We start from the raw sequence: 27791 nt of genomic DNA, 5'->3' as shown, positions 1-27791 counted from the left end.
GCGGAAACTGTCATAAATATGTGCAAAGATTCACAAACACGGGGAATGAAAATATGTTATCCCAATTCATCCTCATAACACCTATAAATTCTTAATGGGCTGACATATCGTACGTTCATTTTAAAGGCAATAAAATTTTGCTCATCCATACAAAAACTATTAAGCACTGACTAGGTACAATGCCAGTTGCCGGTGATCAACCTCCTTCCACTCTACCAAAAGAAACTGACACTAAACACATAATTACACAATTAATTATTGAATTACAATTGAAATAACTCCTGAAAGTAAGTACAGGATGACAGGAGAGTGTCCTTAAGTGGAAAAATAGGAGTTAAAGGATACACACAGCACATTATAACCGAACATTTTCCAATTTCTGAATTACCACATTTTGAATTTTTAAAGAAAGCTTCCCTGTATGTAGAAATGACTCTTCTGACTGTCCAAAGCGACTGCAGATGGACACACAAATATAGAAGGTAAAGAGACTTTCTAATCATAATGAGGAAATTTAAATATGACTTTATTTCAAAATCAACACCTCAAAGAATTAACACAGCATCCAAGCAATCTGACCTGCCCCAGATTCTAACAAAGCTGTCAAATAATATTAGTACTTTTTAAGAGTTCATTACCATAAAAAACACATATTAAAAAGCAGTCAAGTCTTAGAATAAATCATAATTCAATCTAGATGAATCATAACTCAATATAACATCACATTTAAGATCAAATATCCATATGCACACATACATACACATGAAAAATATAAAGACATAGGAATTTTCATAGAATTCACAAAAGTGCTTCTGTATTTAAACACAGAAGTCCCTCTAACACTCAAAAAAGATCTTTCTGGAGTTTCCACTATACAAAATCCATAATTCAGTTTTCATAACACATTAATTTTAACAGGAAGTAAGACCACCAACAGAGTCCCTGATGGAGCAATACATCAGGTAAAACTGATCTTTGGTACCTGTTACTCTGCACACTTCCTCCCTTTATGAAACCTTTTCCTCTCTCTGACTTTTCTGTATACTATGCATTCTCTCTCTCTGCTAGCCATCACAAAATGACCTATGTCCCCAAAGAAACATACAAAGTTCCAATACATATATTAAAAAACTACATTGCTTCATAATAAATTTTTGGAGATGCAAAAGTATCATCCAGAGTGAAAATCTGTGATTTTTCAATAAGGATTTTGGGAGAAAGGTCTATTTTAAAAGGATATGATACAAGAGAAAATGTAAATAGTGAACACACGAAGAAAGTTATCCTAAGAATGAGACAGCACCTCAACACCCATTAGGATGGCTGCTATCAAAAAAAAAAAAAAAACCAGAAAATAACAAGAGTCAGCCAGGATGTGGAGAAACTGGAACCCTTCTGCAATGTCACATGGGGCAGCCACTATGGAAAACTGTATGCAGTTCCTGAAAACATTAAACACAGAATTACCATATGATCCAGCAATTCCACTTCTGGGTATGAACTCAAAAGAACTAGGTATATACTCAAAGACAAGGTGAGTCTCAAAGAGATATTTGCACACCTATGTTCATAGGAGCATTGCTCACAATAGCCAAAAGGTGGAAGCAAAACAACTTGTCCATGACCAAAATATGGTAATCCAAACAACGGAATAGTTATTCAGTCTTTAAAAGGAAGGAAATTCTGGCACCTGCCACAATAGGGGTGAGCTATGAGGATATTACACTGAGGGAAATGAGCAAGTCACAAAAAGACAAATACTGTATGATCCCATACACATGAGGTATCTGGAGTAACCAAATTCATGGAGACAGAAAGTAGGATGATGGGTGGGTGCCAAGGGATGGAGGAAGGGCAATGAGAAGTTGTTCAATAAGTACAGAGTGTCAGTTTTTCAAGATAAAAAGAGTTCTGGAAACTGGTTGCACAACAATGTAAATATACTTAACACTATTGAACTGTACACTTAAAAACAGGTAAGATGGTAAATTTTATGTTATATATATTTTACAACAATTTAGATAAAAAAGTTATCCTGTCTAAAAATCAAATATATGCAACTAAAAGCAACTCTTCATGCCATTTTGAGCCTACTAAACTAGTCATGGTGAAATATATCCTTGTATACCAATTACCACAGTAACTGTAAATTAGTACAGTCTTTTAAGAAAGACAGGCAGACATAGGCAAAAATATTTCAATACCATAAATTTAGTCTAAGGAATTTATTCCAGTTTGTTTTATTAAAGAAAAAGAACAAATTCACCAGTGATACTCATTTTGCAAACTTTTTTTAAAAACTGAAGCATCCTAAATAACCAAACAATAAAGTTACCATGCATCATCTTTAAGGAAATAATAATTATGAATTTGAATTATGAAAAACAATTATAGAAATATGGTAACTGCCTAAATACTACTCAATGTTAGAAATGCAAATATAAAATTGTATATACATTATGAATCCAATCATATAAAAATATACAGTATCTGGGGGCACCTGGGGGGGCTCAATCAGTTGAGCATCTAACTCTTGGTTTCGGCTCCGGTCATGATTTCGAGGTCATGAAATCCAACCCCATTTCAGGTTCCACGCTCAGTGGGGGTTTCTGCTTGAGGAGTCTCTCTGCCCCTCCCCCACTCTCTCTCAAATAAATAAATAAATCTTAAAAATACACAGACATACCCACACAGTATCTGGACAAGACCACAGGGTCATATGCAAAAAAGCAAATGGCTGCTTTAATGTAATGGGGTAACAATGATTTTTTCTCCCCATCTCCAAAATGAATTTACTTTAATGTTATGATTATACTTTAAAAACAACAGATTAGTTTTGGTGACATTAGGTGAAATAAAATATAAAATGGAGGCAACACTGTGGTGTTTATCTAAAACTAAAATTACAAACTTAATCTCCTACCACTTACTTGTACCAATGCTAAATTTTCCTTCATTTCTTAATTTTAATCTCAACCTCTCAACTCCAGGTCTTCACACATGTTGTTCCCTCTATTAATAACCCTCTTCCAGGGCACCCAGGTGGCTCAGTCGGTCAAGCACGCACTCTTGGTTTCGGCTCAGGTCATGATCTCATAGGTCCTGAGACTGAGCTCGAGATCAAGCCCCACATGGGGCTCTGTGCTCAGCAGGGAGTCTGCTTGAAACAGTCTCTCCCCTTCCCCATCACACGCAGGTACATGCTCTTTCTCTCTCTCAAATAAATAAATAAATCTTTTAAAAAAAAACCCTCTCCCTCCTCCTCTTCACTTAGCCGGACCTCAACTGGAATATGATTTCCTAACAGTGGTCTTCCCGCCCTTCCTGCAGATAGGTTCCCTTGCTCCCACAGACTCCCAAATTCCCCTTTTTGTATTAATAATACCACGCTACCTGTGTAGTAGTTATGTGCTCTAAGAGGCCATGGCCATGTTTGTCTTGTTCCTGTCTATATCCCCAAAGACCAACCCAGTAGCAGTATACTAAAAGACATAATTATTATTTATTCAAAATCATATATTCCCTTCCTTAAAATTTGTTTCAAAATCAGATTCAAATACCACGACTCTTAAAATAATTTAAGAAATCAATTTATAGCATCATGTGTCTCAAAGTTGTCCAAAAAGCAAGATTTAAATCTCTTATACTTTGCAATATTCCAAATTAATTTTCTAGCTTTCACTACATCTTGCAATTATTAAACTTTTAAGAGTCATAACTATAGATGGTAAGTATCCTGACATTTCACATTAAAATCTAATATAACCCATAAATCTCTAAAACCTAATGAGAATCAGTCTTGATATGTTCATTTACTCTATTTTTAGCTAAAGAAAATTTATTAGGACGAAGACAAAGAGGCACCAGTTTACAAGAAAAGTTATCCGTAGTGAAGCAATCTCAAGTGATACATAAAGAGCTTCAGCTGTTTATTGCTACAAAACAAATTCAATAGAGCTATATCTTACACCTTCAAAATACTTGTTTGACACCATCTTGAGATTTTCGTTAACATAAATCATAATAGGAATTGCGCAGAAAGAAATTTCTCTTGGTAAAAGCTCAATGTTGTCTCCTTTGCAGGTCACCTCATATTTTAGAAAATTTCTCACTGCCATTTTTCTCAAGCCTTCATAATAAAAACAAAACAAATTAGTAAAGCAGAGCAATAAACCCTGTTCCTATGCAAAAAATATGAATCCTACTTCAATTAAGGAAGAAATGAGAAGTTTTTCTGAAGAGCTAAATGGAAAAGTGGAGAGATGACCACACAGTCTTCCTTTCTTTTCCAGACAAGCTTCCTGAAGGAATGCCCCCAAACCATCACACATACTGGGACAGACCCCATTCATTACAGGAACCCACAGAAAACCCTCATCTGAGGGCTACTCTACAAAACAACTGGGCTTCAGTCTTCAAAAACACCACTATCGTGAAAGATTAAGAACTCTTGAGAAACTGTCCCAGGTTCGAGGAGACTACAGAAAGCTGACAGCGGAATGCAGCTGGTGGGTAACACCCATATGGGCCCTTGCACTGGGGGAAAATCTGCTCTTCAGGACATTGTTAGGAAGCTCAACAACTGAAGGATTGTAGACTAGATAAACATAATTCACCTATTTAGTCATTTTACTATGGTTATGAAAGAGAATGTCCTTGTTCTTCAGAACGACACACTGAAGGACAAATGGGTAGAGGAGTGTGATATATGCAAACTACTCTCAAATAGTTCCAAAATAAGTAATATGCATTTTTTAAATATATTTTCAGAAATAAAAAAAAATCAAGGATTGATCCTACTAAAAAAAAATTAAGTTGTGCTGGTTGGGAAGGAGAGGAAGAATTTGACCGGCTAAGAAGAGATACACACTAATCAAAGGAAGAAATAAGGAAAACTTTGCAGATCTCAACATTGTCATTTACCCTCAGAATACAGCTCAGCACTGAGTTTGAAAAGCACATCTCTTCAGTTAGACCAAAACCTCTGATGGCTAAGAATTTTTACATCATATTTTAGGGGAAAAGACAATAATGACTTCACCTCTGTAATACAAATCAAACATTTTAAAACAGCTTTTTTAACTACAAAGTTGCTTGTACTAAGGAATCATTTGAGATCCAAGTTCATCTGTCAGTTTGGATACCTAAAAAGTTGGAGTGGGTTGATTCTCCTGTCCTGAGGAAAAGGTCCCTGTATATGTCAGTACATACATCTATAGGTATATATAAATACAAAGTTCCCATAAAAAGTCTAAGGTTGATTTGGGCAAAAACAAGAAAATCACAATGGCCCTGCTGACTCCATATGGGGTAACCTGGACCAAGACCATCACAATGGAGAAGCATCTTTCCACAGGAGACTCTAGTGACAAGGAAGACTTCCCCTTACTTAACAGTAAAGAAACCCTCTTTTAAATAGTGTCTAGGTTACTTCCACCATCAGAAACAACATTTTTGATAATAAAGCATGCCAACAAAATATGTCTTAGTGATCATATTTTAAGTCTGAATCAATCATTTAGTACATAAAGTTGTGTTGATACAGTTAAAACAACAAATTCAAATTTTGTGGTATCATAACTGTCATGAGTAAACAAGTTTGCAATGCTCTTCCAACACTGGTAAGATGCAGTCCCTCCTTCCCTAATCTAGAACACTTCACACTTCATCTATATCTACACAACACACAGAGAAAATGACAAAAAGTTATTACCTGAAGAAAATATACAAGACCAACTACTGTAAATCTACATAAAAACTTAAAAGTATGTATATATGTCTGCATTCTCAAATTTCTTTTAGGTTAACAATCAATCAAACATATCCTACCTCACTTTGCATTAGAACGTAACAAGGTTAACCAGTGAAGACATCAAACACAGTACTTTACTGGAGATTGATTGCCCAAATCCTTGCTAACGCATCCTATAAGTTCCATTTCTATCCCATTCTTCTAGAATCTGCAACAGGCAACTGTATTCTTTAAAAGACATTGTGACTCTCCAAATGCTCCACAACTTAATACAAATGTATACGAGTATACATTAGTGTCTTACTGAAATCTTTCCACGTTCCGCTGTTTAAAGTTTAACACCTGATTGCTCCAAATGTGTGAGTGGAAAAGAAAACCAGTTGACTCCAGGGTACCTAGATAATGCCAGCAGAAGTCAGCTTCTGAATTCAGGGCAAAAAATAGCACTCTACAATCAACTGCCTGCAATGACCACTATCTTTAAACATGAATTTAATAACTAACCTATGACTCAGTGCTTGAAGTAGGAGAAGGAGACTGGGGTAGGGGAAGAATTGGGAAGATGTTTTCACTTTATCCCTGACCCTTTCTAACAAATAGCTTTCTAGGCTAGAATTACTTTCATAGTCACCCTGTCCATCTCCAAAAAAGAAAAAAAGAATATAATATCAAAACACCATTTTAGATCAATTTTGAGGGAGAAAGATAGAGGCTTGGAAATGTTTAATATCAATTTCACACTTGTGGGAAATGAGGAGACAATTATATAATGGCATCCATCATACAAATTGACAGGCTCGAATTCCCTTAACAGAAAATGTCTATTTGTGTTTAAGGCAAAAAGTGTAACATATAGCTGTCCAGACTCTATTTTTTAAAAAACACTGAATGTTAATATATGTAGATTTATTAGGCAGACCATATAATACATATCACTTACTTACGTTAATTATAGTCGAAGTAAGACACTTTGCCAAGTTTCCTCTGCACAGAATTCACCTATTTCTCAAAATTTTTAAATTCAGACTTCAGCCTTTGCACCCAGGAGGGTTTTGCACCAGCATGAGCTCTTGTACTCCACACAGATCTAATTTATACAGTGAGCCAAGAAGTAGAATAAATGATCCAACACAGCTTTTCTTTTCCTTTTTCCTCTCCTTTGAAGTGAGCTGAGTTCTCGTTTAAGGTCTGTAACACAGCTATTTCCTAGTAAAGTTATGCCTTCATCGGTGCCTTTGTTGTAAGGTGTTGTTTCCCTAGACCTTCCCTAATGCAGTTTTACCTTTGTTGAATTTGTACGAACAATTGTACCCAAAAAAAAATCACTAAGTTGTGCTTTCCATTATGTCTTTCAATAAATGAGAAATACCAAAAGTCATATAAAATATTTTCATATAGAAATTCATTTTTAGAGAAGTTAATGTGAAAGAGATATGGAATATTTTAAACTAATACATCAGTTCTAATAACATGGATTCAAGTATAAATTGTATAAACCAAACTATTTTCTGAGATAAAAGAAACAAGATAAATATTTAAGAGTATGAATTTTAAATAGACATTCCCCTCCATCTCTGCTTGGCTACATAATAAGCAGAACAGAGAACACGTGCCTACATTTGGAACAAAGGTACCTCTAAAAGTGACCGGGACACAAATTCCAACGAGGAGCAACACACGTAGGCACTCAAACCCTGAAAACTGCATGTTTAATTTTTCTTAATTTAGCTTAGTAGAGGTATTTCTCGTTTCATTCAATAGCTGTGTTCTTATAAAGCAAAATCGGAAATGAAAATTTTCTCACAGATATAATCATAAATTTTAGAGCTACAAGGCTTCCAGACAATGTAGTCCAGTCCCCATATTTAAAACAAGAAATGGGTAGGGTTGTGGTAGGAGGTGTTGGCCGGGGGCACATAAAGAGGTCAAGCCAATGGCCATACATAACATGGCCAGTTAATAGCAAAGCCAACCCAGGTCTCTGGGACTCTGAAAGAAGACTGCCACTGGAAAACTTACTCTCTCAGAATGAGATTTTAAAGAATTTCTCTTAAGAGAGTATCTTAGGGGCGCCTGGGTGGCACAGCGGTTAAGCGCCTGCCTTCGGCTCAGGGCTTGATCCTGGCGTTATGGGATCGAGCCCCACATCAGGCTCTTCCGCTATGAGCCTGCTTCTTCCTCTCCCACTCCCCCTGCTTGTGTTCCCTCTCTCACTGGCTGTCTCTGTCTCTGTCAAATGAATAAATAAAATCTTTAAAAAAAAAAAAAAAAAAGAGAGTATCTTAAAACTATTATAAAGAGGTTGGAGCGCCCTGGTTTGTGTTATACTAAAGAATTTTAATTAAAGTTGATTTAGATACCAAGTTTATCTACATTATGCAATATACTATAGATCTAAAAATAAAAATGTTAATGACAGGCTTACAAAACCTATGTAAATAATGTCATTTTTAAACAACAATAGTGTAACAACAATAGGTAAATGGTTTGAAATTTTAAGATTTAACTAGGAAAAGTAATTTAGAAGCTTTTACTGAGATTATATTATAATATTACAGTAAGTGACATTTATGCTACAAATTTAAGTGACTTAATAAAAGGAAAATAGATTTTCACAGAAAATGTTTTAACCACAAATCAATTTCTTTTATATATATAGATACAGATGTGTGTCTTTGTGTGTGACAGAGAGAGGAAGAGAAAGAGAGTAAGAGCAAGAAAGAATCAAATGGACAAAGTGTAAACAATTGGTAAATCCGATAAAAGGTATATGAAGAATTTGGGTTCTATCTTTACAACTTTTCTTGTTACAAGTTTGAAAACATACCAAAACAAGAAGATACAAGATAATGCAAATTATCTCCTCACAAAAACTTAATACTATACTATACTTATACTATATTTGAATGCTATAATTGAATATACTCTATAAGAAATACTACATTAAGTTCATATTAAATTTCCTATAGTATCAAACTAATAATTACTCACTTTTCTGTAGCAAGTGGTCAAAAAGATGATAAATTAGCTAAAAGTAAAGTATATTCCATTTTCAATGGTCAGTATTAACACAATGAAGTGCCTTAAACTAAGAAACTGATCTAATAAATTGTCTGAAAAGCAATTTTTGTTGGCATTCTCCATCACCTTACCTGCAGTGTACCGCTGCCACGGCTCTGACAGCTCAGACACACGCTGATTCTCAACAGGGACTATTACACACTGTACCTGGCCCTGCCCCACTAAATGCCAGCAGGTCTCCCAAGTAACTATGACAACCAAGAAGTCTCTATACACTTAAAAAAAATCCCTCCCCACACTCCCGCCAATTAAAATTCTCATTATACAGTCGACCCTTGAACAAGGCGGGAGCTAAGGGCACCGAACCCTAACACTGTTGAAAATCTTCCTATAACGTGAGACTCCCCAAAAACTTAACTACTAATAGTGTACTCTTGAGTAGAAGCTTTACAGATAAAGACGTGATTAACATATATCTCATCATATGTACTGTATGCTGTATTCCTACAATAAAGTAAGCTAGAGAGACGAAACTGTTATTATGAAAATTATGAGGAAAATACATTTGGAGTATTGCACTGTATTTTTTTTTTAAGTAGAGCTGACACATAATGTTACATTAGTTTCAAGTGTACAATACAGTGATCAGACAACTCTAACTCTATACATTATGCTATGCTCACCACAAGGGTACCTACCATCTGTCACCATATAGTCCTATATTGTATTTCTCCAAAAAAGCCATGTTATAACTGGACTGGCACTGTTCAAACCCATGTTGTTCAAGGGTCAAGTGTATATTCACTTTAAGAATGGTTAACATTTAAAACTTTATCTCCCAAAATCCAAACCTATCAAACATAAATGAGTCTGAATATAATAGATACGTATACTTTACAAAGGGCTTTCTTTCAAGATTCCATTAAATGCAGACGCCCCAGTATTCAAAATACAATTCAACTTAAGTTTTCTCTTCTTTAACCTCCTCTACCCAACTTCTAAGGTACACTGCTATTCCATAAAACAAGATATATAACTACATAATTATCCTAGACAGACATTTTAGCCAATACTTAGGGGATGCCTTATATTATTGTTGCATTAATAAGACTCAGAAGAATCCTTATGCAGCACTGAGGGACTTAGTAGTCTACTCACTTGTTTATAACATTACCTGTTCTAACAGATATTAAATTGTTTTCACTTCAGTATGAACTTTCAGTCTCCTGCCCCACAGAATGAAGATATTTGCTCCTACTCTATTAGAAAGCCATGAATATACCACATTGCAAATTACTCATTGCCATTATTTTTTCCTCAGTTAAATGAGAAATGTTTCATATCCAGAAGTGACCTCAAAAAACTCACTCCTTTATTTAGGCCAAAGGGCAGGATCAAACACTCCAATGCAAGAGAGCCACTCCTGGATTGCCAAGTCAGAAGAAAATTGACACAAAGCCTCTCTTAGAAAATATGTCATTATTAGTTACAGAGCAAAAGTTTCCTGAAGAAAGTGAAATAAAATGTGTAAGATAAAATTTAAAAATAGTGGAGCAGATAAGCTTTATTTTTTCAAGTTAAAAGATGTTAAAATAAGTAGTACCCTAAATCATTTTTGGGTTTTGGTGCCTTTTTGGCTTGTTTTTGTTTAACACATTCCGCAAAAATAATCATCCAGTAATTGTTGAGCAATGTTTTTTACAAGAACTACTCCTGTTGTTACAATCTCCATTAAACATCTAAGAGGTCCATTTCAAATTATAGCCACAGTTTAAATATAATAATTTTCATATAAAAATTTCCTCTTTGACACTAATAGAACAAAATTTTGAAAAAAATCTTGATAAGTGTTTAACATTGCAACATATGCAAACACAGAAAAACAAAAACAATTTAAGCACTGAAAATCAAAAGGCTTTTTGTGGATTGTAATAGAGTCAACAATCCACAATGAAACACACAACTCATAGCAGCGCCACATAAGACATTTTCCACCAGATAAATATCTAGCCTCAGGATTGGGCAGAATACATAAAGATCTAGACTAAAAGTTGAAAAACATCTTAAAACATTTAAGCAATTCTCTAGGCTTTAGCTAGGGCATCCCAACCGGGAAGCCAGGGTGTGCAGAGAAAGGGATCCCCGCCGCTTTCAGGACAGTTGGGCACAAGTAGCAGCCTGGTCTAAGATGTCAGAGCCAGTCGCCTCCGAGCCCCAGACAGCTCCATCAGTTCAGCCCACATACAGTACAACTTCGACCAGTCCTACATGGTTCATGACATGGGAAAGGTTAGGAAATGCTTCTGAGAGAAACCCACCCAGACATAACAAGTATCAACATTTCTTTTAATCTCTAAAGAAATAATGAAAAAAAAACTTTACCCATAGTTCTCACCCAAATCTAGGTTTGGAAATTCTATCTAGACTTTAATGATATATCTTCCTATTTTTTAACCCGTACCAGGATTCTTCACTATCTTTTTTCAAAAACGAAAACTCTGATATACTCAGTACCTACCTTCTTGAAAACTTACAACCCCCTAGAAACTGCATCATAACACAGACATTGTAACACCCCCTAATCCATGGTTACAGTGGTCTATTCAAGAATGACTTCTGTCAGTAGAGAAAGCCATCAAATTGGCAAGAATTAAGAAATGCAACTCACAGTCTACTTCAAAGCAAGCCTAAAACAGGCTGAAAACGAAGAAAAAAGCTAGAAGAAGGGAAATACTGCCTATAACCAATCTTTTTAACTTCTATCTAACAGAAATGTCTATTTGTCAGAGTAATTTTTCCATAACAACATCTTCAGTTGCTCCCCTAACTGAAACCCTTTAACAGCTCCTTAAGCCCTATAGGGTGAAGTGCAAACTTCCTGGAACGTCCCGCCCCAGACCCTGACTGCACCTCCTCCGGCTTTCTCTCGCCTCATCTCCACAGCATCCCTCATCTCTATGCTCCCAAATGCTCAACTACATGTAGTCACGCCTTCATGCCTTTCTTGCACTGCTCCACCTCCTGGGAACACTCTATCCTAAGCCACACTCCACACACACACACATACACACACACACACACACACACACACACACACACCACCCCTCAATCTCCCTTCACGTGGGATCAGCTTAAATTTCACCTGAAAACAGTAACACATGGAATAGCCACCCTATACTAAAAGATGTTACTTAGGAACACCCAAATCCATGCATTCTTTATTGAGCACTTATTAAGTGCCAGGAAAAGTGTTTAGCACGAGTGATAAATACAACTTTGCCCTCAAGGATCTTACACATTACATGAAGGTAAGAATGAACAGCAACATGATTTTAAAATGGCAGAACAGGAACTAGAGTGAGGCAAGCAGGGTACTACAGGGAGGAAGCACGATGGAGCTCAGCTAGTAAGGAAAGTGATGCAAGGATGACAAAGAGGAACACGAGGAGCCAGGGAACTAAGCAGAAACTGTTTAGGGTTTTTTTAATCTTCAATGTGAAATAAGAAGTTTGGACTCTATGGTCATAAACCTCCAATGGCCTGTTTATTCTTTGTGGCTCCCTTGTCTTCACAACAAACGCAGAGAAATAACAGATAAAATATAAAAACAAGTCACTAAAATGACCTACCTATGCCCCACAACATTTTCAACATCTCTAGATCAGAAATCTAACAGGAACATCAAGTGTGAGGCCCCAGAGCAGGAAGAGGCAGCAGGAAGAAAATCCCATGGGGTAACTGTACGTAAAAGAGTTCCATGCGAGGCGGGGGCAGTAGCCGGGCTCCTTGCTTAAAACCAGGGGCAGGGGTGACACTTGTCCTGGATTACGGAACCAGACGGAAAAAGGCTTTTGCTGTCTGTGCTAAAGCTACGGCTGAGGAAGCTGCTGACCTAATGCCAGCTGACTCGATGACAGAATCTGTGATATCACCAACAGCAACATGGGGCTGGCGCTCTGATCCAGTGACACAAGACCTGATTCTGATCTGCGAGCTCCAAAGGCAGGCAGAGACGACTGCAAATCTGCCAGACCAGCAGGGAAAATCTCAGAAAGACAAAGACATAAGAGAAAGAGAAAGAATTTTTATCAGAATGAGCCTGCAAAATCGCAGAACATGATGATAACACCAACAGTATCAACAGCCACAATAATAATTCACTGGAGACAAAATAAAAATAAATAAGTAAATAATCAAGTGATCTGAAAAAGACTTCAAAATAAGCACAAAAAAGATCTACAAAGAGATAAAAGAATAATAAAAGAACCTAATTTTTTAAATAAAAAGAAGCAAAAATGAGAAAAGAACCAACTAAAAATCTTACAAATGAAATACAGCCATTGTAATTCACAAATAAAAACTTGTATGTGGTTCAGATAATATATTATTAGTCGCCCAACAACCTATCCCTCACCTCTGCCTTTGTCTGCACAGGGCTCTTAATTTTTAGGGGCTGCAGTGGACAGGACACTGGTAGACACGGAGATTCAAAATTGAAAGACAGAGTACCTGTCCTCAAAGAACTCTGTAACGGTGATGCTAACCGAACACTAAGATTACAAAGTAAAACGTAAATTTCCCAAAATGTAGTAAGCATTTTTAAGTTAAAATGCCTGACATTTCTTAGTTTTCATAAACTCATATTACCGTCTTCACTATGAGTAAAGATATGAATGGAGCTGGATGGAGCTGGAATATCATATGAATGGAGCTGGAGTATCAAAAGCCGCTTCCTCTTTCATCTGTATTTGAACTCATCTAGCAACTATCCTGATTTATTCAAAGAACAACACCAAAAAAGTAGCCCACTGAAAAGTCTCAAAAATCAAAGCGCACTTCTTGCAATGTCACTCTTAGTAGAAAGCACTCAAAGATTTCACAATAACAACAGTCTCATTTTCATTTATCAACTAATTATTTCAATCGATGATAAGAGTAACTTTCAATTTAAATTTGCCCTCTTCATATTTCTTTCTTTTTCCCCCATCCACTTCTCCTGTGGCAGCTACCAGTTTGTCCTCTATATTTATGAGTTTCCCTCTTCATATTTCCAACAAGTCACTTCCCAATGACTAGTCAACAGAATATTTTGAGTAACAGAACTAAATCAGCCAAGAAACTAATGACACAGATTTCCTCAGCACATCTAACTTCTTCAAATAGATAAAACACCAGAAAGGATCTCCTTGTTTCAACAGAGGCAGGTGCACAATTGGGCTAAACCAGATTATTCAATCTCTGATGAAGTGACATAATTCTAGTTTGTCCCATAACAAACTTTTTCTTTTTTTGAGTACTCCACAAATGCTTCTGAGGCCCCTGAAACGAAACAAAGATGAACACTTACTCATGACTGGAAATGTCTCTGTAGGCTGTCCCAATCGGAGAGTAAACCAAAATCTGCTGCCCAAGGCTTCTCAGAAGAATACATGTCCTGGTCAGAAAACAAAGAGAAAGAAATCAGCTCTTCTAACGGTGAGCATTTAAAATAAAATCTTCTAAAAAGGAAATAAAAATAATTGGCTTCAACAATTTTCTATTTCCAAAAGAACCCTCTGGTGTCATCTAAATGTAAAAAATTACGAATCTTTAAAACATTCATCTTTTCCTTTGTAAGAAGTCATCTCAAAAGCAAATAGTATGTATAAAGTAATTATCACACAGAAACTTATTAACAGGTGTCCTTGGTCTTCACTTACTAAAATCTTATTCCCTCCCCCCTTTCCCAAATAAATAGTTCCTAGAAAGCAAGCACTCCATCTCGGGTAGATACAGCACATCACACCTGCTAAATTTACTTTGTTTACCCATAAATAATTCATATACACTATCAAATAAAGATGACCAAAGTTATTGCTACAAACTTCCTCTAATAATGGGCATTTTTCTCATTATAAAATATGGTTTCCTTGTTTTAAAAAATTGGAAACAGCAGCAAAATAGAAAGAAGAATTCTCTCACCACACAACGTCACTACATCTACCCAATTATGTGGGGCACGATTCCCTTCAAGGGAGTTTCTAATTATTCTTAAAATACACTTCATAAATACTACACACAAAATTTCATATTTGGTTCTTTTCACTTCAGTATAACATAAAGCATCACCCTGTATTAGTATAAATATGAACTAAAATCTTTCTTACTTCATTAATATGTTAAAGAAAATGAGGCATGAAGTAACACTAGTTATATTTCAACATAGCCATGACACGTTCCTCCCCAAATCTAATACATAAAATTCCACAGATAAAATAAGATTTGATACAAAATTCGCACTGTGCTTCCTCATGTACAGCTTTCTTAACTAACTGACAAACTACTTTTTGCAACTACAAGAAGTGACGCTTTATCTTCTAAATCAATTAAGAAAATAACATAATACTAAGGATCTCTGATTCTGAAATAGATTAAAGTTAGGGTAACATTTTTGGAAGAAATGCTTGTCCCATGTATATTCTTTACTCATGTCATGTTATATACATGAGAAATACAAATTTACAAAATGAAAATCTGTATGCACAGCATGATTCATATAGTGTAATTAGCAATGGCATATAATCACAGCGCTGCCGTGTAATCACCTGACCCCCATCCCACACGCTTTCTTCTTTATCTATGCAGTAAAGACTATGATTTTCATTTCCAGATAACCCAATTATCCCAAAGGAAATGAGAAGTTGTATGGAAAATCTAAAACAACATATAATCTACATGTTAGTTTTAGAATACACAGTGAAAGTTTCTCACTATAAATAGACTCTCTTGATGGTGCTTCACTGAGTCTATCAGACCTGTTTTCCCTCCCAAGGAACTATGAGGTCAAACGTGCTGACCCCCGGAGCATGCTGAAGGATGATGACATGGGAAGGCAATCCCATGGCACAGATACACAAAGGAGACTAAACGTTCATAGGTGATCCGGGAGTTTACTTACTCTTGTAGAATCTAGTCTCTTTGTCCAGGGACTTTTTGTTCCTGTCTATATCGAAGTTTTTTATCTTAAATTTAAAATTCCTAAAGGGCAGCATCAAAGCACTTTGTACTAAGTAGTGAGCCCCTCCTACCCATAATCATAAAATGCTGAACAAATACGTTTTCAAGGATTGAAGTTCCTAATGTATCAAGAATTTTCTTAGCACTGAAAATAGTAACCTCAAAAATGCCAGGATAATAAAACTTATGAACAGTGGATTTACAACCTTACCATCTAAAGTGATAAATATACCTTACAAATATGCAACAATGCATGTATTGGAATTACTGTGAAATGTCATGGAGTAGTTCTTCTTAGAAACATACTTTGAAATTACTTATAACTGAATACACTGGTTCAAAATTCTTTACCCTAATCACAGCTATGAAATGTAGATCTTCCTATCTACTCTCAAAGTAGCAGTCTGGGAACTCTTTAAGCAACAAGGCAGTTCAGAAGAATATATGACAAAATGTGCACGTTCTCTTTCTCCTTCTCCAAATGCTATCCCCTCCCACTGGACATGTAAAAAAGATAAAAGAGATCTAACTTTGTTTTTCACACCATCCAAGAAGGAAAAAAAGTAATCTGTCTTAATTCCACAGTTTCACAGAAAAGGTATATTGGAGTATTTCCATAAAATCTGGCCTTTAAAATCATTTTCTAGGAACTTGAGCCATGCTGTTTATTCTCAGCATGAGAATTTATACTCATGCTAACCTAATACAGGTTCTTTCAAGTGACTCCTCTAACTCCTGTGACAAAACTTGATACATGAATGGTGAGCCAGCCGAAGGATAGTTCCCATCCTGACAGGGAACTCAGGGTCTAGTTAAAAGTAAAGCAAACTCCACCAAAATCCTTTTCTTTATTGCAGGCACTACACGACCTAAAAATAATTTCTAACACTTTTGGGCAGTTAAAACCTCTCAGAGGATCTGAAAGGACTTCTGGTTTTTATAATACCAGATAATCTATTCTAGCACTAGCTCAGCAGTCCCAATTTTAATTATTTTAAAACTTAAATTTAACAGAATTATAAACCACGACATATGGTATCACAGTTCTCTTGTTTCTAATAATATTCCTTCAGGAGACCAAATTAACAGTAACTTATTTTATTGTTTACTACTTCTTCTACTGAAAGAAATACACAAGAATGCCAATCTCTACTACAGGCTGATGGGATCTCCATTCTTTTACTCTCATCACAAATTATAATTTTAGAAAATCAAATTTAATCTTGTGAAAAATTATGCTAAGTAAAATAAGTCAGTCATATATTTGACAAACATCCTATTATTCCACTCATATGAGGAACTTAGAAAAATCAAATTCAGGGACAGAAAGTAGAATGGTGGGTGCCAGAACCTGAGAGCGGGGAAAATGGGGACTTAGTGTTTAATGGGGACAGAGTTTCAGTTTGGGAAGATGAGAAAAGTTCTGGAGATGGATGCTGATGGTTGTACATCAATGTAAATGTACTTAATACCACTGAACTGGACACATTAAAAAGGTTAAAGTGTTAAAAAAAAAAAAAGGTTAAAGTGTTAAATCTTATGTATATTTTACCACAATAAAAAAATACAAATAAAAAAAAGAACCAAATGTACCTATGGCTCCACAAAAGCAAGCAAATCCTAAAGTAACAGAAATTTATTACAAAGAATCTAGGTGTTTATTAGAGATGCCTGGGTGGCTCAGTCAGTTAAAGCAACTGCTTTCAGCTCAGATCATGATCCCAGCGTTCTGGGATCCAGTGCCGCATGGGGCTCCCTGCTTGGCGGGAGTCTGCTTCTCCCTCTGCCTGATGCTCCCCCTGCTTGTGCTCGCATGCTTGCACTCTCTCTCTCTCTCTCTGACAAATAAATTTGTTTAAAAACTTAAAAAAAAAAGAATCTAGGCATATTTTATTAATAAACATCAAAACCAACCACACAGTTCTAAAGTATTAGGCTAAGTGTCTACCTGAGAAATAGCTAGGACCATTATTTAGATTTTTTTAAATCCCCCCAATTAAATAACTAATACAGGTCCTGTTAAAGCCAGAAGTAAAACAAATACTTTCAGCACTGAATGAAAGTCAAAGTCCTTTCCTATCCCTTAGCCACCACCATTCCCTACAATCTCTCAAGTTCATTGGTTTTTTCCATCCATTTGCAAAATAATTCTAAATAAATATATACACCTTTTCATTCAAGAGCTCTTGTATAAAGTAAAATACATCAAGAAGGTGAAAATGATGTGTAAGACTTTAAAAACATTAGCCACAGCTCCATTTTTATCTTTCAGCATTCTTAAATTTTTTGAAGAATAAGGACGATGGCAAAGAAGTATTTAATTAATTCTTCCTCACAATTTTTAACTTCATGGTCAGTTTCCATTTGAAGAACGTCCACTACTCTACTGTGAACTTTCCAATTTATATCATTCAAGATAAGTACTTCTCCCACTAAATATACAGCTGTCAGGTATTTGTTTCCAAGATTCTTGTGTCCAAATGGATTGGGAACCCTCTTGCTACATGACTTCAAACATATTTAATAAAATACAAGAATTATTCTTTGAAATGAAGAGCAAAGCTCATAAGCAACTAAGAGGAATCCTTAGAGACTGAAAAAATGAACAGGAGCACAAAGAGAGTCAGTAGGCAAAGACATCAGCGATGGCCCTAGAGGCATTTGACTATCTCCCATAACCAAGCTGCATTGTCCAATACTGTTGCCACAAGCCACACGTAGCTTTTTAAATTTAAATTAATTAAGACCATGTAAAATTTTAAATTCCATTCCTTTGTCGCACTACAGACATTTCTAATGTGGCTACTGGTTGTGGTATTAGCAGAGATGTGTAACATTTCCATTATCACAGAAAATTCTATTGGACAATGCTGAAGGGCTTTCAGTGTTGACAGTCATGCCTGGGAGAAAGTCAAAGCTTCACACCGTACAACATAGGAAGTCAGACTACAGTTAAGCACATAAGGCCTGGCCCCTAAAGCACCACATCTTCAATAAAAAGAATAAACTATTAAAAAAAAAAAAAAAACTGCCCCAAAGGAAAGCTAAAGGAGAATTCTCTCCTGAGTCTAGGTTTATTTGTGTTTAGGTAAGGGGAAGGGAGAATTCACTGGAAATCCGTAACCAAAACCAACCTTCACACAGGTTTCAAGTTCAAATCCATACACTTGTATGTTATAAAAATCCCAAGCCTAGAAATCAAATGACCCTGGTTTCACAGTGTCCTCAATTGCAAATTCTTTCTGGGAGAAAGCTCTCTTAAGCCAGGTCTCACAAGCATTTCCACAGATACACTTATAGTAAAAATTAGCTTCAAACTTTTAAAACTAGGCCTAAGCAAGATTCAACAGAAATAATCACAAATATGTTAAAAAGGAAAGGACAGTAATGTTTCAAAAAACAATAGGAAACGGAAAATACGAGCAAAAAAGAAGGCAACAGATTTGGAAAAGAATCAGGTTGAAAAACGGGATAACTAAAATTCAATCTCAACAGACAAGTTCAGCAAAATAGGTTCTGCTAAAGAAAGAATTAATGAACCAGATGATAGATCTGATAACCTTTTATTTTTTTTTAAGTTAATTTATTTTTTTTGGAATCTCTATACCCAACATGGGGCTCAAATTCACAACCTGGAGATCGAGTCACATGGTCTCCCAACTAAGCCAGCCAGGTGCCCCTGAACCAGAAGACAGATCTGAAATTATCCAGAACACAACGAAGAAAGACAAAAAAAATAAAGGAAGATTAAGAGACATGAAAAATAAATTAAAACATCTAATTAAACATAATTAATAAATTAAATTAATAAATGTAAATATTAAATTAAGACATCTAATATGGGGGCGACTGGGTGGCTCAGTCATTAAGCTTCTGCCTTCAGCTCAGGGTTCTAGGATGGAGCCCCACATCAGGCTCCCTGCTCAGCGGGAAGCCTGCTTCTCCCTCTCCCACTCCCCCTGCTTGTGTTCCCTCTCTCACTGTCTCTTTCTGTCAAATAAATAAATAAAATCTTTAAAAAAATATCTAATATGTATATCTAATTGGAGTTTTAGAAAGAGAACATTAAGAATGCGGGAGAGACAATCTGCAAAAAGAGAACAGCTAAGAATTTTCCTGAATTGCTGAAAGATACTAATGTACAGACTCAAGTTCATTAAATTCCAGAAAGCATAAATAAAATGAAAATTGACGCCCAGAGATATCATAGTGAAACTGTGAAACATCAACGACAAAGAGGTTTTTTTTTTTTAAGATTTTATTTATTTATTTGACAGAGATAGAGACAGCCAGCGAGAGAGGGAACCCAAGCAGGGGGAGTGGGAGAGGAAGAAGCAGACTCATAGCGGAGGAGCCTGATGTGGGGCTCGATCCCATAACGCTGGGATCACGCCCTGAGCCGAAGGCAGACGCTTAACCGCTATGCCACCCAGGCGCCCCAACGACAAAGAGTTTTTAAAAGCAACCAGAAACAAAAGGCAGATTGCTTACAAAGCAACAATTAGACTTACACCTGATTTATCAACTGCAACAACAGGAGCCAGAAGACACCAGAATAATATCTTCAAAGTTCTAAGAGGAATAAACTGTTCACTATAATTATATACTCAACTCAGCCAAACTATCTTTTCAAGAAAAATGACAAAATAATGAAAATTTCAGACACAAACTGAGGGAATATACAGTAAACAGATCCTCATTAAGGCTGCTTCCAAAACTATAATCACAAAGTAGGAAAATGATGCCAAAGAGGAGGTCTGAAATACAAGAAAGAATGGTGAGGAAAAAAAAACTGTAAACATGAGTAAATGCAAACAAATATTAGAGGTATGATTTCTAAATTAGGAGTTACCAACAACAACAACAACAAAAAAAAAAAAAGGAGCTAAAGTACTGAACAACAGCATGTAATCTAGAATAGAGGTAATAAGAATGGAAATATTCCAAGTTTTTATGCTGTTATTCAGGAGGAAGATATGGCAGACACTATCTTTTGTTCTTATGTCTGCCTTTACCCATTGCTCTTGCTGTGGCTTCCCTAGGAGGGGCGTATACACCCCACCTCATGGATTTGAGGACCTGACCATATGACATGCTGGACTGACGCTGTTCTAAGTGGAGGTTCTAAGAGGATTGAGCTTGTCTGTTCTCTTGATCTCCTATAATGCACCCCAGATAGCTACTGGTCCTAGAATGAGTAGACACCTAGCACAAACCCCAACCCAACCCAACCCACAACTTACAGACAAACCCAGCCAAACCCAGCAGAGACTGCCAAACCTATGAGCTAGAAATAAATGTGTGTCATTTTACACCACTGAAATTTTGCAGTGGTTTGTTACACAGCATTATTATTGCAAACGATGACTAATACAGAGAATAAGGACATTAACTTTAAATGCAAATTAAATTTGTTAGTTTTAGTTTTACTAGAAAACTTTACTCACTACATTTGTGAACATACACACACACATACTAATACCATTTACATAAATTTCCAAAATACATAAAATTAACAATAAGCTGTTTAGGGACATAGACACACATACTGTAACTATACAGAAAAGCAAGAGAATGCTAGACCTTAAAGTTGAGGCTGCTGGTTTCCTCAGGACAAGCAGTGCAATAAGGAGAAGAAGCAGGAAGATGTGATCCAAGAGGGTACTGATAATGTTCTATCACTTAAGTTGAAGAAGGGGATAATATGGACACCATTATGCAACACACACTACACATAACTTTGTGTATGAATATAATATTTTATGATATTTTAATATGAAAAAGCAAAAAATGTCCAATAAAATTCAGAAGTGAAATGATTATAAATAAAAGTAACACAACATGGGGTGCGTGGGTGGCTCAGTCAGTTAAGTGTCTGCCTTCGGCTCAGGGCATGATTCCAGGGTCCTGGGATCAAGCCCCACGTCGGGCTCTCTGCTCACCAAGGAGCCTGCTTCTCCCTCTGCCCCTTCCCTGCTCCTCCTTCTCCCTACCTTCCTCCCTCCCTCCCCCCCAAATAAATAAATAAATAGATAAATAAATAAAATCTTTTTTAAAAGGTAGCTATATAAAGGAGTTAAATGCATTTATAATCTTTAAACTATAATTAAGAGGCAGAAAGAGTTGTAGTGACTCATTCATTCTTTAAAAGTAAAAGACAATACCAAGTGATAAGCAGCTCCACAACAAATTACAAGTGAACTTTCATGTGCAAAGACTGATGATTATACATTACCCACATGTAAAAGCAGCAAAGAATTGTTATCATTTGTGCTGGCTGAACTCAGCTGTCTGATCACTAAAGCTTCTGATCTCACCCTCAGAGTTGTACAATCCAAGTTCATTTTCTAGTAGAAATTCCTAGACTCTGTTTTGCAACATTGCTATGTGTTGAACTGCCATTCCAAGGAAGAGCTGAAGAAAGTTTCCTTCATTGAAGCATTATTTGTAACAGCAAAAAAAAAAAAAAAAGAAAAAAAAGAAAAAAATATGTATCTATATATCTTAAATATCCAGTAATAAGGGATGGACTAAATGAAATGTTCATTTACGTGTAATGGACTCTCATGTATCCATTTTTTAAATGTCTCAAGAAAATTTAATGACAGGGAATGAATGAGTGCTCAACAATGTACTTTATGCAGCCTTCTCACAGTCAGCAATTTAAATTTATTTCCCAAAGGGTTATAAACCAACACTTAAATGATTAATGTTAGGTTCTTAAATTTAAAACAGATAAAAAATACACAAATGTACTATTCATTTAATAAATATTTACTGAAGAGCTATTATGAGCCAGGCAGTGTTCTAGGCTCTGGAGACACAGCCAAGAAAACAAAGATCCTATCCCTGTGGAACTTACGTCATAGTAATTCTACTACTTTTCTTTCTTAACTCAGATTCATAGTTCATTAGTTCAAATATATATGCTGAGGCACATTTCCAGGTAATGTCTTCTCATTTGGATAAAGAAATAACTTCAGTTAATATTAAACTCATCATTCGTTTCCCAATTCTTAGTCATTCTATAAAAGAATGCGCTTTCTGCAATTTATACCCCCTGAAACATAGCGCTAAATTTGAACAGCTTTAGATATTTTCCCAGCTCAAGAGAAGTAAAATAAATCTGTCATTGCTAGAGTGAAAGGAGGTTTGTTTATCCTATTCACTAAATCAACAAACGTACTTCCTGCTAATAAGATCAGAGAATGAGATGGGCAAAATGTGAAATCATTGGATTTCCTCGGTTTGTTTACACATGTATGTTAATGAAGCATCAGATAAGAATGAGGTCTAATTTCTTCCCCTTCTGCAGGTAGAATTTGAGTTAGGTTTCCAGAAGGACTTATCAAATTCTAGTAGCTATACACTGGTAAACAGGTCAACTAGGTATTTAGAAAAACAAATACCCGTTGACAAACTTCCTCACTTACAGTCACAGAGGCAGAGCCTTTCAAAAGCAGCTCGTAATTTGTTCACATGTTGTATGTGCCTAATGCACTTGATACATACTATCAGAACCGCACCTAATGCCTGAACTCTACCGATAAAAGCTAAAATGAAGGATACAATAGATCTGATTTTCAGAGGCCTGGCATCATTTAAAAAGTCAGCTAAAAATACCACACTATCTCTAGTTGGATTCTAAACAAAGAATCCATCCATCCATCCATTCAATAAATACTTACTCAGCTAGACGATATGCAAAAAACTTCTCAAGGGGCTTGAGATAAAAAATCAAGACAAACCTGGTCCCAGCCATCTTGCCACTAACAAAACACAGCCAGGACAAAATGGGAGTGAAGAGCTTCAGCTCATGCTGCTGAAGGAAAATGAGTAAATTCATGGGCCGTAAAATGTAAATACATAAAGTTGAAGAGAGGAAAATTAATGTAGTCAATAAAACTGGAATTCAGTAGATTGTGAGCCTTGTAAGAAAATCACTCAACATACAAGAAGTCCTAGATGCGAGAGGGACAGCTCTGCCATTAACCAGCTCTAGGACTGCAGATCAAGTCACTTCATTACTCTGAGACTCTGTTTCTTCATCTGTAAAATTAGAGTTAAAATTTCCAACCCACCTACCACTCAAGATTGTCAAAGGATTATACATGAAAAAAATGCTTTGGTAAACTAAATATCTTATATATACTAGTACTGATTCAGCTTTTTTCAGGTCTTATTTTTAAAAAAATAAACTGAAATGATATTTTTAAAGATGTCATTTATTTAGGGGCGCCTGGGTGGCTCAGTCAGATAAGCTGCTGCCTTGGCTCAGGTCATGGTCCTGGAGTCCAGGGATGGAGACTCGGCGGGGAGTCTGCTTCTCCCTCTGTCCCTCCCACTGGTTTGTGTGCGTGCGCGCGTGCTCTCTCTCAAATAAACAAATAAGATCTTTTTTAAAAAAACATTTTATTTGAGAGAGCACACGAAAGCTTGCGGGGGGGAGGGGTGGAGACGGGGCAGATAGAGGGAGGAGAAAACTCAAGCACACTCCATGCTGAGCAGGCAGCCAGACACGGGGCTCAATCTCATGACCCCCATATCAAAACCCGAGCAGAAATTAAGAGTCAGACACTCAACCACCTAAGCCACCCAGGCACCCAAGCTGAAATGATTTTTAAGTTCTCTTTCGAGCACTGTAAGATTTATGACCTAAAAACTAATCTTAATTCAATGAATAACTAAGAGAATTCTAACTTCCTAAGCATTATTATTAGTAGGATCAATCAATAAATTATTGCAGAAAACCAGGTATGAGCGGAAATAAATTGGTCTAAAATGTAAAGAAAAAAAAAAAAAAGACCAGATTCAAATGACACTTGGAAAAAAGTTAAAATGACTATTAATAGTGAAGTAATCAAAAGTAACCCTGAGGTTGAAGGGAGAACCTGGATGGCATTCTTCTGGCAATCCTTCGTGATGGCAGATTATCAACTTTGTAGGAAAAAGTTTTCGCAATTGAAAAATATTTCCCCAGCAAGTTGGTGAATGAGCTTAGAATGTAAACTCATGATACAGCATTGGATCAAAAACAAAATGTGATATAAATTGAGGGATGGGGCTCACTATTCCCAAAAAGCAAGTTGTAAAAAGAAATTTCAGAAATTTCTCTTCAGCAATTAATGCAAATGGTCTGCTAATGGTAACTATACTTAGCACTAATTTGAATACATATTCTAAAATGCTTCTTTAAAAATTACTACTAATGTTACTTCACAATCAGACTATTCTATCTAGTTAGAAATTGGAAATGGGGATTTTCCAATAATTAAGCATCTGGCTGGGAAAGCAAAAGATAAGACAAGGGATCTATATTTCCAACAAAGCCAGACCACATATTACACACCAATCCTCTTGCAATTAAAAAGCTAGACAAATAAATAATTTTTTTAATTCTTAAAAATACCAGAGATATAAAATGGTGTAACCACTTTGAAAACTGGTAATAACTATTGAAGCTAAATTGTATCGACCTATTACTCAACAGTGCCCTACCCAGGGATACTTCTAAAAGAAGGAAGTACATAAATCCAACAAAATACATGTATAAGAATGTTCATAGGGGTGCCTGGGTGGCTCAGTCATTAAGCGTCTGCCTTCAGCTCAGGGCGTGATCCCACAGTCCTGGGATCGAGCCCCACAACAAGCTTCTCCGCTGGGAGCCTGCTTCTTCCTCTCCCACTCCCCCTGCCTGTGTTCCCTCTCTCGCTGGCTGTCTCTCTCTCTCTGTCAAATAAACAAATAAAATCTTAATTAAAAAAAAAAAAAAGGATGTTCATAGCAGCTTTATTATAATAGCTCAAAATTGGAAATAATGCAAAAGCCTATTACAAGCAGAGTGGACACATAAATTGTGACAGATTTGTATATGAGGCTACTACTATGGCACACTATATTTTCCAGTAATGGTGACTACAGTGTTTCTGGTCTCACATGCTCTTCCAGAATCTCGACTCTCCCCATCAAGAGGTAGAGTCTGTTTTCCCTCTCTTTAAACATAGGCAGGCTCATAACTGCCTCAAAGAATAGACTGCGGTGGAATTAAAACTGCATTAAGCTTCAAAGCCAAGTCCTAAGAGGCAATCTAGCGTCTGTCTGGCTTATGGGCTCTCCACCCCTCTCCCCACTGCACGTGGGCACAGGACGCTAGCCCTTGGAACACTGCCACCGTGCTGTGAGCACACCCAGGACACATTTAGGTGTTCATCAACAAGCAGACATGTGAGCAAACCTTCAAATGCTATTAGGCCCAGTCTTGAAGCAGCCCTACTTGAAACCAAATGAAGCTAAGACAAGCATTGCCCAAATTACAGTGCTGTGCAGAAAATAAATGTTGTCACTGTTTAAGTCTTTGAGTTTTGAGGCCATTTTTTAGGTGCCACAGTAACAATAACAAGTACAGGGCAATAAAAAAGAAACACTACTGCTATGTGCAACAATAGAGCTGAATTTCATTGATACTATACAATGCTGACCGGAAAAAGCCAGATCAGACACAAGAAAGTAGAACGTACCACGTGATCCTATTTTGACAAGAAAACTAAAAAATACAAAACTAGTCTATGGTGATAGAAAACCGAGTAATTGTGACCTGAGGCAGGGAAGGAAGGTGGTATGGACAGGGAGGGAGTATGACAGGGCCTTCTGGGGTGGCAAAAATGTTCTATATGCCGAACAACTATTAGACCTTGCATTACATTTATAAAAATTCTTCATAGTATACATTTAAGATCAGTGCACACTATCATATGTATATCATACCTTAATTTAAAAGGGGGGCACCTGAGGGGCTCAGTCAGTTAAGCATCTGCCTTTGGCTCAGGTCATGATCCCAGGGTCCTGGGATGGAGCCCATGTCAGGCTCTCACTTCTCCCTCTCCCTCTGCCTGCCTCTCTGCCTCCTGTGCGCACGCTCTCTCTGTCAAATAAATACATACATAAAATATTTTTTTTAAAAAGTGGACTCATCAAAGGACTGATGAGGTAATAAGGAATTATGAGGCACAGTCCAAGAGAACAGAGAGGAGGACGGCACCCTGGGGTTTCTTCCCTCCTGGAAATGCTTGCCTAATCAAAAACTGGAAGGAAGACAAAATGTCAGAGTACAAGATCCACCAAGGGAGCCATCCCCTGCTTTAGAGTAAGACCCCAAAAGGCTGAATCCCAGAAGAGATAACACAGAAGTAAATTAAACCAGTCCTTGCACAGACTCAAAAAACCCTCAGTTTGAATAAAGGTAATCCCAAGTGCCTGGCAAAAGCAACAGAAAAATCTTTACCTAAATCTATAATTACTTCTGGAAATATTTTTTTTCAAACAGAATAAACAGTATACAATCAAAGATAAGCAGGCACATAGGGAAATAAGACCCCTGGAGAAACAAAAGATCACAGAAAAAACCTATGGGATAGCTTACTCTGTTCAAAGAGATATGTGCAAAGCTTGAAAATTTTGATAGGCAATTACAAATTAGGAAAACGGCATAGCAGACTTTAAAAGGAAACAAAATGAAATTCTAGAATGAAAATACAATTAACCAAAATTAAGAAACCGGAGAATAGAATAGTTAACCAAGATGGCGGAGGAGTAGGAGACACCGTTTTCAGCCGGTCCTCCGAGTCGAGCTGGATAGGTACCAGACCAGCCTAAACAACCACGGAACCAGCCTGAGACGCAGGAAGACGCATCTGGATCTCTACAAATGAACATCTCCAGCGCTGAGTATCTGTACGGCTGGGAGCCATGAAACTGTGCACAGATATCGGAAGATAAACAGAAGGGGAGGGAGCCGCCGCGGCTTCGGGGCCCGGGAAGCGGTAGCCACTTGCACGAGGAAGCGGGTGGGGCTCGCGGACGGCACCCGCAAAACAGCAGACTGAGACCGGGAGCCGGGTGGCGCGCCACCAGGCATCTCGCGAACCCCTGGAATCCCGGTGCGCTCACTGGATCCAGACTGAGACCGGAGATCCGGAGCCGCGGGGCGGCTGGCGGCGTAGAAACACAAAGGACAGAGACGCGC

The 27791-nt window shown here is 36.9% G+C and overlaps 1 protein-coding gene across 1 annotated transcript in view; it reads right to left on the bottom strand.

Annotated features, from left to right (window-relative positions):
- The window catches only part of USP6NL (USP6 N-terminal like), a 182920-nt gene that overhangs the window by 143547 nt on the left and 11582 nt on the right, over positions 1 to 27791 (bottom strand). Inside the window, exon 2 of the mRNA XM_040645424.1 lies at positions 14121 to 14207. Within this exon, the coding sequence (XP_040501358.1) occupies positions 14121 to 14124 (4 nt within the window). The 5' untranslated portion in view covers positions 14125 to 14207. The remainder of the gene's footprint in view (positions 1 to 14120; positions 14208 to 27791) is intronic.

Source organism: Ursus maritimus, unplaced genomic scaffold, assembly GCF_017311325.1.
Source record: "Ursus maritimus isolate PB19 unplaced genomic scaffold, ASM1731132v1 scaffold_31, whole genome shotgun sequence".
Lineage (NCBI taxonomy): Eukaryota > Metazoa > Chordata > Mammalia > Carnivora > Ursidae > Ursus > Ursus maritimus.
Note: the sequence above shows the minus strand (reverse complement) of the source record. Positions and strands in the feature narration are given on the sequence as shown.